The sequence below is a fragment of the Leiobunum rupestre genome, chromosome 11 (assembly GCF_980474605.1).
Source record: "Leiobunum rupestre chromosome 11, qqLeiRupe1.1.hap1, whole genome shotgun sequence".
Lineage (NCBI taxonomy): Eukaryota > Metazoa > Arthropoda > Arachnida > Opiliones > Sclerosomatidae > Leiobunum > Leiobunum rupestre.
Window position 1 is genome coordinate 47,871,408 of NC_143394.1, and position 14,917 is coordinate 47,886,324.

Here is a 14,917-nt window from a genome sequence, read left to right on the forward strand (position 1 = left end):
ATCGGGGCTAAAAAACATTTATAAAAAAAATATGGCCACACCACGTAAAGCATTACATTTCGCTACCTTAGAGCAAGAGTCAAGCAAGTCTGAAAACCCCTATTTGAGAAAAAAAAAACAGTTTTAAGCTCGAAATCTAGTATAGTAACAATGATAATCTAATACTGAAAATTGATAAAAATAGAGTGAAAATATTTATAGAAAATTTTGTTCCGAGTCACCTTAATTTAAAAACCCTCAAGGATTCTTATTTTGAATTTCTTTCAACAGTCACGTATCTCGTCTTACTTGACTTTTGCTCTCAGGTAGTGACCACGTAAAGCCACTCTTAAAGGAGAATTGTCACCAAAACCAAAATTTACGAGGTTTTTTCAAGAATGATTGAAAATATATCAATGATTATGTCCCTGAAATTTTATAGTTATTGCAAAAGTATTTAAAAAGTTACGCTACTTTTTCCGCAACCTACATCAAACGGCTCCAAAATTTCAGAAATCGCGGTTGAACCTACGTGCAGCGCCAAAAGAATGAAGCGGCAAAAATTTGAGAAAGGGCGGCGTGTAAGGCATTTTAAAAACACGATAAACTACAATCTACGAGTATAACTCGGTTGAAAAGCCAAGGAGAATGTCGTAGTAGACGACAGTTCCGACCGAAAAACGATAAAACTTGGGAAAATAATATTTCGTTCACGAGATGGCGTTGAAGGTAGGTTCAACCAAGCGGTTCTGAGATTCTCGAGTCGGGGGGGATAAAACACGAAATTTGGTTGCTAATAATAAATCAAATACTGTAAATATTAACGTAAAATTTTTTGTATAACCATTTTCGGACGTCGTCTATCCATTTAAATGGTTTTTAACCAATTTTAGAGTGGTGACAACTCCCCTTTAACGACGTTACCACGACTTACATTTAGAACTTATTTACCAACTGCCAATCTTATTTTAATACCAATAATATGAACGTGATATTTGCATTGTTTGGGCGGCGTGTGCGCAGGCAACTGTCGGGTGCCACCATCAAAATCTCTAATTCGGAAGAGGGTTCCAAGGACCGCATGGTGACCATTTCGGGGACGCCAGAAGCCATCAATCTTGCTCAGTACCTCATCAACACCAGGTTAGATGCTACACTTCTCCATTACACTTTTATTATACGCTTTTTCTCTCCTCTATATTTCACTAAATATATTTAAAAAAAAAGCGAATAAGTCTGTCTATGAAGTCATTTTCCGAACTTGTTTTAATGTATCGCTTTCGTCACGAGATACGTAGGAGTTCAGTTCAGTTTTGAAGGCTACATCTTTGTAAAAAGGGCGACTCGTCGAATTTTAATTCGTGTCTTGTTCAACTTGTTAAAATGTTCCACGCGCTCTTTCATATTTTAGCGTAAAAGGCTCGCGCTTTTTTTTTTATTTCAGTGAGCACGCGCGAAATCGCTCGAGCCCATTTACGCTAAAATATCAAGACGCGCGTGGAACTTAAAACAAGTTGAATAAGACATAAATATAGTGTATGCTAGCGTCTATTAGCTATCATAGTGAAACGTCACTTCTAGGTCACGAGTGACGCGCCCGATACATCTAAAAAAGAAGGTCAATGTTACTTAATAGAAAGTACTATTTCATATTTTTTTTTCTCTTATCAAATTATTACCGATATATTACGATTAGATTTTTGTTTCGATTAAAGGCTTTTTTCGATTATTTTTGGTCGAAAGTTATCGCAAAATGTATAATTGTATAGCGTTTAGTTCGAATTCTCTCTTGAAACCGTTACCGCACTATCGCTAATTTTTCCCCTGCCCACACTCTTTTTTCATAAAATCATTTAAAACAAGCCATGTTCCGAGATTTTTCTGAGCATTTTACATTTATCTACCAAACATTCCTAATTTTACCATTTTTTCTAAATTATTCTTCTTATCACAACTTATAAATTATCCATTTGTACTTTCTCTCTTATCTAAAGAATATCGATATTTTCATGAAATTTTAAATTACGTTAAAATACTTCTCCAAATTAGACTAATTTTAATTTAAAAACTTATTCACGAGTTATAATTAAAAAATTTATGTGCTCAGAATTATCTCGGTACATACCGGGAAATAATTTTATCATCACTTTTTTATTTTTAAAAACTAACCCTTTTTTATTATATGAATTTGTCTTTAAATAACCAAACGCCATATTTTTAATTTTTGAAAATTTTATTCAAAAACGTACGATTTTATATGGCTTTTTTTTAGTTTTTTTATCGTTTTTCGAAAAATAAAAATCGTTAGACAATTTTTAGACGAGTTTTTTTAGTCCAGCGGTTTGAAAAAAAATCCGTTAAAAATGTGTGAGAGAGAGTTGAGGACATTTCAATGGAATCTGCGTCATTTTTTAAACGAATAGTTAAATTTTGGTAAAAATAAAATAGAATAAAAGTACAATTTTCGAGAGAATCGCGTAATTTTTGTTACTATTAAGTTATTAATTAGTAGTTTCTATATGTGGTTTGAAATTTAGTATTTTCAGCCGTTGTTATAATATTTATCGGGTAAAAAGAAAATTTATTATCCCTATTACCTTGTTGCTATATTTGTAATTAAAAAAGTTAGTGTTAGCGTATGTATAATTATAATGAATTTTTGTGGCAGAGTCTGATTAAAAAAAAATAATCAAAAAATAAGGAAACTTGGGATCTGTTGTAGATTTTCGTGTAGTTTTTTTTTAAAAAAAAGTACAACGACAGAAACGCCAATTGTTTTCTCTATCTTACAGATGTTGTTGAGAGGCGGTTGATTGTGATGTTTGTGATTTTTTTTTGGGTGTTGTTATGAACACGAAAACGAAAAAAAAAATCCTTTTATTTTTTCTCACATCCCATTTAGAATCTGCTTTTTACTGTGAGATATACCTCGTTATAGTACAAAAGTCAGCCAAAACATTTCCCCATTCGTATATTAATGTTTATATATTTCTCTTAACACGACTTTTTTTATTTTAATCCCACAATCTTAATCATTATTACAATCCCGATTTTGTACGTATTATGAAAAAAATCAATTTCCCAATAGGTTTGTGACGTTTTTATTATTATTTATTGCTGTGTGATTATTTATGAAAACGTTGCGTGTGATTCCTAGTGAAATGTCCTCTGTGATCTCTTCCAAATCATCTCCCATAATCTCTTCTATTCCCTTTTTACTCTCTATCTTTAATAACGGCTCGTCATTTTACATCCCAATTTTATTATTATTATTTTATTATTATTTTGTTGGCCTTCAAAAACCATCGAACGAAAACGAATGATACAATCCCCGCCTTTGCATAAGTCACCCTATCCTTAACATTTCTATCATCGAACAATATTTCAATATATAACTACAGAAGTAATTGTGCTAGTTGATATTATTTGGTTTTTTTTGATTCCTCACACTCTCTCTACCCCGAAACAAAAACGCATTGATTCTCATTTTTATATGGAATATAATATTGATGTTATCCACTGTATTTCCATCACATTGACGGAGATTGTTTATTAGATTGCTTGTCTCACTTATGTTTTTTTTTGTTGGTTGATAACTATAGGTTCAGTATCGTTAGGTTAGTTTTATGCCAGGTATTTATTAAAGTGGAAATTTTGTCAAAATTCCCAGCCGAAAAATGTGTTTATTTTTAAACGCTCTTTAAATTTAAAAATTTTAAATTCGAAATGAAACGTATTTCAAACTTAATTTCTGACAATTTGGCAATAGCTTTTAGCTTGGAATTTTGTACTTTATGAGTGTTTCGTTATTTCAAAGACTGGAACATTTCAAGTTAGTTAAGCCAACTGTAGAAAGCGAAATTTAGGGATGGATTAAAGCATGATTTAATTTCTATTCGAAGAATAAATTACAATCATTTAAATAAATTAAAATATTGGAGCACTTTTGGTTGATAACCGTCACTAGAAAATTATTTTATATAAAACACGCGTGTGGATTTTTCATATACATTTTTTTTTAAATTATTATTTTTATTCACGTGCTTGATTTAATACGCATGTGATTCACGTTTTATTTAGTTTTAAAAACGTTTTAATTAAGTTTAAAACAATTTTAACACTTTTTTCTTTTTGGTTTTCGTTTTTTTAACGTACGTTATATAAAACTTGATAACTAAAAAGAAAGCAAAGAATATGGAAAGATAAATGCATTGCAACCTTTAATTTTTTTCCGTAAGAAAACGCAAAATGGTGTCCGTTCATTTTTTTTTATTATTATCAAAGCAAAACTCGACGAATCATTGACAAATTAAAAAAAAATCCAATCAAATGGTGTCGAATCTCGAGAGTTCCTTTGTGGCTGAATTTTTTTACATCTTTTTTCTTCTCGATTATTATTTTCCTCTTTGTCGCGTATCTCCCGATCGTTATATTTTTTTATTACTCTTAATTTTGTTTTATTATTCCCGCTCCCAATTTTTTCCGTTATTTTTTATTTATCTTTCGCAGCATGGAACTGCATAAGAACCTGACCCTTGACCCGACCTCGAACCCTGCCTCGACACACAACACTATGACGACGACCATGTCTCCCACCCTGACCACCCCGAGTCCCTTGGCCATCCCGTTGAGCCAGTTGGTCAAGCCGACATCCCTGGCCGCCCTCGGCCTGACCTCGGGGGCCGTACCTACCACCTCCGCCCTGTTCGCCGCCGCCGATCTCAACAACATCTCGGCCGCCGCCGCAGCCGCCGCCGCCGCTCAGTCGCGAAAAAATCTGACCACCAAAATTCGCACGAGCGCTACGTCTCACAACGGCAGCAAGAAAACTGAACGCAACAAATTTAACCCCTACTAGCGTCTGGCAGACCCTGCAGGCCTTGCAAGGGCCGCCGCCCGGCTTGGCCAGCCACCATCATCACCACCACGCGACCACGCATCACCCGCACCCGCCGCCTGGGCCCCCGCCTCACGGAGTCACCACCGCTGCGGCCGCCACCAACAATGACCTTTGCGGCACTCTGGTCTGCTCGTACGGGAACCTGGGACCGTTGGTGCCTATGTGATGTTGGTGAACACTCCCCTTCCCCTAAATTTGTAACCAAAAATTCCCCACCACCCCGACCCCGCTCATTTTGATCGCGACAAATTTTCAACGCTACCAGTATAGGTTCATCATTATTATATTATTATTATTATTATTATATTCAATTTATCATTTTTCATTAATAGCTACCATTGATTTTTCCTTCTCATTTTCGAAATATATAAAAACAAAAAATGAAGAAGTTTATTTGTTTAGTTTATATTATTGAGGATTTTTTAAAGCTGTTATCTAGGTTATTTTAATTTGTTTTGTTAATTTGACAAGATTGTAAAATAGACACTTTTTTCGGGTACGCGTTAAAGCAATAGTTAGTTTAAATAAGAAAATGAACTTTTTATTGTAAATTTTTTTTCGATGAATCTGAATTTAGATTCTAATACGTCCCGAGTTCGGGATGCTCCATTTCAATGGATAGAATTATCGAATAACCTTTCCCAATCCTTCATTCGCCAATTGTATTTAAAAGTATAAACGAGATATATATCCATGACCTTCATTTTCGATTTTTATTACGTATTTTTTTCCGATCCGATCGTTGTTTAGGATTAAAATTAACTTTTATTTATCCCCTAATTTTGTATTTTTTTTTCCGAGTTTGAAACCGAGTTGCGTTTCTAAAAATTCAGTAGAGTTTGTAGGTTTTTTTTTCGTAAACCAATTGGTCAATTTATAGGATTTTTAAAAAAAAATATCATCGTCCGGTTTTTTTGCCAATTTTCGTTTAACCAATGCGAATCGCAGTACAAATGACGTCAGATTGGATTTAAAAAAAACTACTGATAGGAGACAATCTTGTCATCGCGGCCAAAATATAACAAAAATAACGCCGATTTAATAAACCTTTCCACTCGACCACGGAGATGACATTTTTGGTTTTGGATGGGAAAAAAATGGATAAAAATAAACTTGTGCGCGTTTAATGGACATTTAATCGCTGACTCTTACGATGTCGAATACTATACTTTTTAGGGTATTTGAAGACTTTTCGCGAAAATAACAAATAAAAGAACTTGTGAGTGATATATTTTTTTGCCATTTGTTTTTTGAAGTCGATGAAAAACGTTATACGGAAATATTTTCAAACTATACATAAACCCCCACATTTCTTATATTTCGTTTAAAATAAAACTATCCCGATTTTGCCATAGACCTTTCTTCCCGGACGCCGCCATCTTGCTCTTACGTTCGGCAAAATGGCGTCGTTCCACGTAAAAACCGTGAAATACAAAAGGTCTATCAAACAATAAATCTTTTCCCCCTCCATCTCTATAATTAAGTATATCTTTCCGATTTTTCTTCCCGAAAGATGTTGATGAAGAAAAAAATAATGTTATAGAATTATTAATTAAATATTAATGAGATAATAATGATAGTACAATGTTATTGTGTAAATTTTTAAATGGAATTTTTTTGAGAAAAAAATAACGTAGATGTATATTATAGGGTGTTGAACGCTTTTTAGGCCAAATTGTATTATTCGTTACAGATCATCAACTTAGAGACAAAGATAATATCTTTAAAGCGAATTTTTTTTTGCGATTTCATTTATTGGGAAATTTATAAACCAAAATAGCCGTCTTTATCCTTTAATTTTCCCTCGTTCTTTTTTCCGAAATACGCGAAAAAATGAGGGAAAATTATTACAACGCGAGTGAACGGGACGTTTATAAAACTATTTGTAACATTTTACTATATAAGAAAGCTCAGTGAATAATATTGATAAAGCAAAGCGTGAACATTTTGGGAGTTTTGAATTGATACACGATGAAAAATATTCGGTTGAGTAAGATTAAGACATATCACTAAACAGCATATTTCGGTAATGCATATATATTATATACTTTTGTTTTTTCGAGCAGCATGACCTTTTCTTCCAAAAAAACGTAGACTATAAAAATTTCACGTTTTTTCATCGTTATATAACTTAGATATTTGAATAAAACAAAAGCTGAGTGATTGGAATTATTTTTAATCAGCGATGTCATAAAAAAAAACCAATAGAGACAAAACTTGATATTTAGTGCAATGCGGCTTTTCCATTATCGGTTTAAAAAAATAAATTTGATAAAAAATAAACTAAAATAAAACGATAATTGTACCGTAATTTTGTACATTTCCGAAAGTGAAAAAAACAAATTACTTAAAGAAAAGTTATTTCAGAGCCGATGTAGCAATATATTATATATAAATGTCCAATGCTCAAATTTAAGCGAAATATAAAAAACAAACTTGAAGGAATAAATAAAATCTGCTAAACGTTTCTTGTAGAAAAATGAGAGGGGTTCAAATTTTAAAACGAAAAACTATCTTATTCGTGTATCGTTTACGTTCAGTGGCCGTGTTATATGAAATTGTCTTTGTTATCATCTCTACTATTATTAGCTTTAAAATAAAAATAGAAAATCGAGAAATCAGTGTATTTAAATGGTAATTCCAGAACTCGGTTGAAAATTATCAGTTTGTTCTGTTTATTATTATTTTTTTGAAGAATGTATGTATGATGATCGGTTTTTTTTCTGGTATTTTTTTAAATATTATACCTTCATATATAAACACTTCTGTACATGTTATGTACATATTTGAAAATTCATCAATACATTTTTTTTGTTTTCAAACGTGCCATCCTGTAAAGTTAACTATATATACCAAGAGGTGTACTATCTCTGTTTTTGTTTGTTTGTTTTGAAGAAAAAAAAACACCGAATTTTTTTGTTTATTTCGAGAAAAATTGACATAAGAAATAAGCTGTATTTTAGCTCGGACGATCTTTTTCGAGCTTGAGGTGTATTTTATTCTAAGGGTTATTATTAAAAAGGTCCAAATAAAATGAAAAAGAACTTTTTCGTTCAAAATTTCTTTAGTCCTTTTAATTTCAAAGTTCTGGGCTCGGGTTGCAACAAAAAAAAACGCGCGTCAGTTCAACAAAATGTTCTCAACTCTCTGTGTATATTAGTTCTATTTTTAAGTCGATTCTCTGAAAAATTCTCCTTTTTTTCTTTGTATTGCTTCACGTTTATTTTTCGTTGTCTCACTCACTCTTAACCCTTTTTTCCTTTTCGTCTTTAATGCTTTGTTGGTTTTCTTTAACGGACGGTGATCATTTAAGATTATCGTCTCCCAAAAAAAAGCTATATTATTTTTCATCTTTCCTGTTATGTTCCTAAGCTTTGAACTATGGTGCGTTGTACTAGATCAAGTTTATTTTATTTTAGCTTAAAATACTTTCTTTCGTTTTTTATCAAATCTCTTCAATCTTTATAAATAATCTTTTCAAACTTCCAAAATTATAATTAGAATTGCCGCTGCCCAGGGGAAAGTTACGGTATTTGAAAATAGGCTAAATTTAATAATATCATGTTGAACAATTTACTAATATTTGGGTTATAATAGGCCTAAAAAGTCTAAATTAAAATTTCATAATATAAAGTAACAAATTTAATTAATTTTGGGTTAAAATAGGCCTAATAACGTCAGAATTAAAATTTTATAATATAAAATAACAAATTTAACTAATTTTGGGTTAAAATAGGCCTAATAACGTCAGAATTAAAATTTAATAGTATAAAGTTACAAATTTAACTATTTTTGGGTTAAAATAGGCCTAATAACGTCAGAATTAAAATTTAATAATATAAAGTTACAAATTTAACTATTTTTGGGTTAAAAATAGGCAAAAAATTATTGGGTTAACACCCTAAATCGTTTAGCTAATTAGAATTCGAAAAAAATGTGGCAACCCTGTGAAATAGTCAAATCATTAATTACCATTATAATTAACGATAATCCTAATGTTTATTATAATTGGATAAAATACGTGATCTAGTGAAACGAGAGAATCCCAATTTTTTGTGCCTTTTAAGCGGGTGGAATTGATTCAGAAAAGGTTTGAAAATTTCGAATGTTTTCTGGAAAAATTTCCCCATTAACGCAAGATCCTTTATTTTTCTGTCGACTTAATTTTTTTCTTTTTTTTAACTGATTTTCAACAGCCTTCTAGTTTGGTAAATAAACGTATAACGAATCAGAAAAGGCTGAAAAAAATTATCGTCAAAAAAATTGGACTCGAATGTAAACAGTAAAGACCAAACCAAAACCGTGGCAAAAGCGAGAAAACAATTTTCGAAAACTTGAAAAAACAACAACCAAAATACAAAAACCCTACTCTCTCTTAAGAAAATCGTCACCTCTCTATGCTCTTATTATCTCTCTGTCTTTGTAAACCCTTTTCTTTAAAAACGAAACCGCAACAAATATATCTACGTCTTAACTATCCCTCATAATTATCTTATCCCGCGCTTGTAACCGCCAAAACTCCACCACATCAAACATTTAATTTTTAACTACGAACGAAAAATAAAGAAAACCGAGTAGTTGAAGAAGAAGAAGAACTGGATCTTGTATCAAGAAATTCCGAGCTACAGGAAACGGGCTCCCCAAGAACGAATGCGATTGGTTAAAGTTTTGTCCCACTTCCGGAAGCGGTAGAAGAAGCGTGCCTGCGAATTAAAAATGTCAGCCAAAGAAAAATCATTATTTAATTTGACGAAAACGCTCGCTGTGCATTTTGACAATCAAAACGAAAATCAGTAAAAAAAAAATAGATTAAAATTTTATTTAATTTTTGATTATTAACGTAATTAATCCTGCTTTTGCCATTGTGGATAAAATTGTTTTTTGATTTTTTAGTTCAATATTTTTCGCTGCCAGAATACCGTATTAAATTTATAAGGCTTTATAGTTTCGGATATATTAAAAAAAAAACTGAAAAATACTCGCTATATTTACAACAAAAAAATCTATGCCCAAAAATATATTTGGAGGTGCTATAAAAAGCTAGTCGCAATGAACTATGGAATAGGCTTAGATTAAACTTAAAAAAAAATTAATGAAATTGAAGCAAAAATGAACGAGATGGGTTGGTTCTAAGTATTAAACTCGATGGGACAAAAAGCGAGAAAGTGAAATCAAGCGTTCTTTTATAACGAAATGACCCTCGACCTTTTTAGAAAAAGGATAAAAACTAAGAAAATTACGTATTTTAGATGATCACAATTTTTGAGAGTTCACATTCACACACGAGTTTTAACTTTCTTTGCACGGTATTCAATCTATTGAACACACACTCACTTCAAGAAAGCACCTTTTAGCTGGTAGTCATTTTTCCAAATCTAATTATGGACGAAACAAACAAAAAATGAGAATACAATTGCCATTTTGCGCACCTGAATTCTAAATATTTTAGCTCCTCTATCGATATTTAGGCTAAATAAGCATCTATAATTGTGAGTTTGAACTTTCTTTTCACTCTATAACGATAAAACGTTTCAACCCTCTAACCATTTTCGAAGAAAAACAAACCAATACCCGTAATCTTACCCCGTATCCACTCACGTCAATTTCACTAAATAAGGAAAAAGTTCAAATTTTACGTATTTATTTTCGTTTATCGATATATTGTTGAATACTTATCAAATATCGTGATACGGTTATTCGTTAATTTCGCTTTCCCCCTACCTATTCGAAAATTACACGATGCAACTAAAGAAATTAACGCGTTAATTATAGGAAAACTTCCAAAGAAAAAAAATAATAATGTATAATTCTAATTTATCGATATTATGTCTTCCAAATGGGATAATTTTAATATTTAAAGAATCTACAAATTTGTTTAAAAAAAATTTAAACAACAGCAACAATCCAAACTCGTTAGTAGATCAAATGATCTCCAGTAGGCCAAAACGCCTGTAGAAGTGTTCCAACAACTGTCGGTGTTCAGGGACAAGACGAACGCGTAGGGGCGGTGAGTTAGGCGTTTTTTAACGGTTTTTGCGTTTGAGACGGTTTTATTTTACGCCTTTAATTTTTATTATTATTGTTAATATATCGTAATTACGTTAACCTTCTTTTCGCGAATACCTTTGACAAACCTGATCGTTATTTCTTTTTCATTTACAACAAAATGACCAAATACGGTATTTACTAATTAGGCCTAACCAGCTAAATGAAATTTTAACCTCGATATTTATTAAACATGTAACGCCGAAATGTGATATGGTTCCTGCCCTTCGGCCGACAGTACATGTTTATCGATTTAGATATTAATTAAGAAAAATATCAACTAACCAAAATTTCAAAAAAAGAATCCCCAAAATATTTCGAAAAAAACTAACCACTTTTCCACGCGTAATAAATTTAATCGAAATAAATTTAAATCCTTACCCCCTACGTATAGGTTTCGAGGTTACGTTTAGAAACGTAAAACGAATTTTTAAAATTTTTATAATTACAAGGGGGAGAAGGTATAAAAAAGAATCTGAATAAAAAATATATATAAAACTCAGGTATTTGTTTTTAGATTTATTTCGGTTGTAGATACGTTATAAATATATTTATAATCGTTGAATAATTTAGGATTATAAATTAATTTAACAAGTTTGTTTTTGGGGGAATTACTTAATTTCTATAGCAAAATACGAGGAAAAAAATACGATGTTTAAAATAACATAACTTCGAGCTTAAATAAAATATCGAATAGTTATCGGGACAAATAAAGTGATTTTAAACATTTTTCGGAAATAAACGCGAAATCGAGGGGTGATTTTTTGATTTTACATCAGAAAACAAAAAAAAACGAAAATTCATTTTCACACGATTTTAAAGTATATTAAATCACACGAAACTGTGATATTTTTATTGAGAAGAAAAAAAAACGGCTACTTCAGAAAATAAAATGCGATTACAATAACGAGGGATTTTAATAATAATTTAATGTTAATAAAAACAATTAATTGAGATTAGCTGGGGGATATTTTAAAATAATTAAACGAAATAAATGAGAAACAACGCGTGGAAATAAGCGTTGAATTGCTAGTGCAAAATAAGCTTTAAAAAATAAATGGGGGAAACCTATTATTTGAATTTAATTCGGAATTTTTACGACATTTGGCATATCACTAAGCACTTGACGGTAAACAGTGTATTATGGCTCACATATCACTCATATTATATAAAAAAACACACACTACTTGCATTTTATACACTGTAAATGTTTTTGTGAGTATAATTCAGAAAAAAAACGTGTTTGAATAAGGTAGTAGCTCTCAAATATGAAATATATATATTTAAATGTTCTTAAGTGCCAAGTTATGCCTACAATGAACGGGGGTGATGTATACGTAGGCTGGAGTTCTAAAAATTTAAAAAGTTAAATGAAAATGAGATGCTTGCCGCTTTACTAGAGGTAATAATTAAACACATATTGTACGTTGTTAACAATAAAGTGTTCTGAATAAAAACGGAAAGCATTTGTATAAAAATAAAAACTAGTTATAATTTTTTTATTTAGGTTTATTTATAAGGTTACTATATTATTTGTAACCAAATGATTGTTATACAGTATTACTCTAAATACAAAACCTGGCCCTAGGTACAATTACTACCAAAATAATACTGTTGAAAAAATTGGCTAGATACAAAAAAAAATATTAAATAATATATATAAGGCTGCCATCTTGAACAAAATTTGCATTTTTTATGTTAAGCAATTTTTTAATAGATTAAAATGTCTGTTTTAAGTTCTACGATAGACCCAAATTATATATACCTTAACGTTCGAAAATCAAATATTTAGCACATTTTAATAAAATTACGTCGACAATTCTTGCGCAATAAAAAATGTCTCGCACCTTTTTTTAAAAAACATACTAATTTTTAAAATTTTAAAGTTATAAAAGAAATTGTTAATGTAGCGGAACGAATCTCGAATGACGTGCAATTTTTTATTTAAGTTTTTTGCAAGTTGTGTACTGTGATTATAGTTGAAAATAAAAGAAAATAGAAAATAATCATTTTTTTATCACGTCGCGTCGATTGCAAATATAGTCATATCTTTTAATACCGTTATGGCAGATGCGGGTTATCAACCAATTAAATGCCCAGGAGAAGGAGAGTGGACCAATCAGGAAGTAGTAAGCCTAGTTTGAGCGCAAAAACAATGGAAATTATCCATTTCAGATGGAATGTTTGGCCGTATGTACCATTTTGGACGTTACCAAATGCACGTTATGTACCTTAGACCAAGAAACACAAGGACGTCGCACGGTAGATATTTCGCGCCCGAAGCTTCGTTGCGGCTGCCTATTTCCCATTTATCTCGCGCTGTGTCGCTAGGAGCGAAGGTGAGTCAATTTTTATTGGCTATTTGAGTCACGTGCACAGCCCCACAATCTGTCAGCACGTGGCTTGCAACAGCGTGGCTCCATAAAACGAAATTTGTCGTATGTTTTTTAATATTTGTGTCCCTAAAATATTAAAAATATGTAACTCTTAGCTGATTATTTTTTTTCAAGTTCTTTAAAAAACGTTATTTTTATCTCTCATGGATGGCGCCTATTGACTATCTGTATAACCTAACCCCCCCCCCCCTCCCCACCGCAGCCGCAACAAAGACCCGCCGAAAAATAAAGCGTTGTGTAATGCTATGAGCGAGACGTCCCTGTGTTTCTTGGTCTAAGGTATTACGCCTTTACTCAAATATTTCTATATTTACCTTTCAGTTTCGTTTTCCGACTAAACGTAGCAATGATTCCCAATTTTATGTTCTCCGGATTACGTCCCCGAATAGCTGGAATTTTTTTTGGCTTATGATTTGGAAGAATTGACGTTTTGAGAGGATTTTTTACGGGTTTTGTCTTTTGGTTATGATTTAATTGTTTACCACTCTTTGGATTTCCTGTTTATGACATTGGGGCATAGGGCAGAAATCATTGATTTGAACGAGGGGTAAGACACTTATGATTTTTGTGTACACCGGGAGTTCGAACTCTGCAGAGTTCACGAGAGTTTGTGAGAGTTCAAGGGTGAGTTTGGGAGAGTTCTGTTCCAGAAAGTTAATTGGTGAGTTCGGGAAAGTTCTGTTCCAGGAAGTTAATTGGTGAGTTCGGGAGAGCTCTGTTCCAGAAAGTTAATTGGTGAGTTCGGGAGAGCTCTGTTCCAGAAAGTTAATTGGTGAGTTCGGGAGAGTTCTGTTCCAGAAAGTTCATTGGTGAGTTCGGGAGAGCTCTGTTCCAGAAAGTTAATTGGTGAGTTCGGGAGAGTTCTGTTCCAGAAAGTTCATTGGTGAGTTCGAGAGAGTTCTGTTCCAGAAAGTTCATTGGTGAGTTCGAGAGAGTTCTGTTCCAGAAATATAATTGGTGAGTTCGGGAAAGTTCTCTAGAGTTCAGGGGAGTTCATAAGAGTTCCAATAGCAAATGTACACCTGAGTTCTTGCGTGTCTTACCCCTCGGATTTTAATAGGAATTTTGAATTTGCAATTGACGGTGTCCTTGGCGTATTTTTGGCTCTTGGTTTTTATTTATCTTCACTTGGAACTGCTCTGACTGCTCCGAAAATCGTTGCTTGTCCGATTGGACACCGTGAGAAAGCGGCTCATTTCTGGCTCCCTGTTGCTCCGAGAGCAGTGACGGATCAACGAAGGTTTTGATTTAAAGAGTAATTTTTGTTAGAGAAAATGGACACTCAGGTAAGAAGAGTCGTGAATAGGCCGATAAAAATATTTCGCCTAAGTTGTTCTCTTTCCCTAACTACTAGAGGATTTCGGAAAGGGGTAGGAAGGGGAAATAAGTCTGTCAAAACTATAAAAAACGTTAAAAACAAATTTCGTCTGCTGCAGTATTTTTGTGGGAAACATAAGCCTTAGCAAGAATCGTGGCCTAACACGAACGTTTCTTATGATTAACACGAAAATTATAAGTTAAAAATATAAAATGAATCGTCGAATTGGAATTGGAGGATCTGTTTGCTGTTCTATTTAAATGCTATTTAATTTACATT

The 14,917-nt window shown here is 32.3% G+C and overlaps 1 protein-coding gene across 6 annotated transcripts in view; it reads left to right on the top strand.

Moving 5' to 3' along the window:
- mub (poly(rC)-binding protein mub) overlaps window positions 1-12,930 on the top strand; it is a 346,307-nt gene extending 333,377 nt beyond the window's left edge. For 4 of the 6 annotated variants that reach the window (XM_090163435.1, XM_090163436.1, XM_090163437.1 and 1 more), the window contains 2 exons: window positions 1,003-1,122; window positions 4,489-4,980. In XM_090163435.1, coding sequence (XP_090019561.1) covers window positions 1,003-1,122; window positions 4,489-4,837 — 469 coding nt within the window. In that variant the 3' untranslated portion in view covers window positions 4,838-4,980. Of the gene's footprint in view, window positions 1-1,002; window positions 1,123-4,488; window positions 7,921-9,075 lie in introns of those variants that run through there. The other 2 variants (XM_090163439.1, XM_090163438.1) reach the window with 2 other exon arrangements.
- Window positions 12,931-14,917: the final 1,987 nt, after the last annotated feature.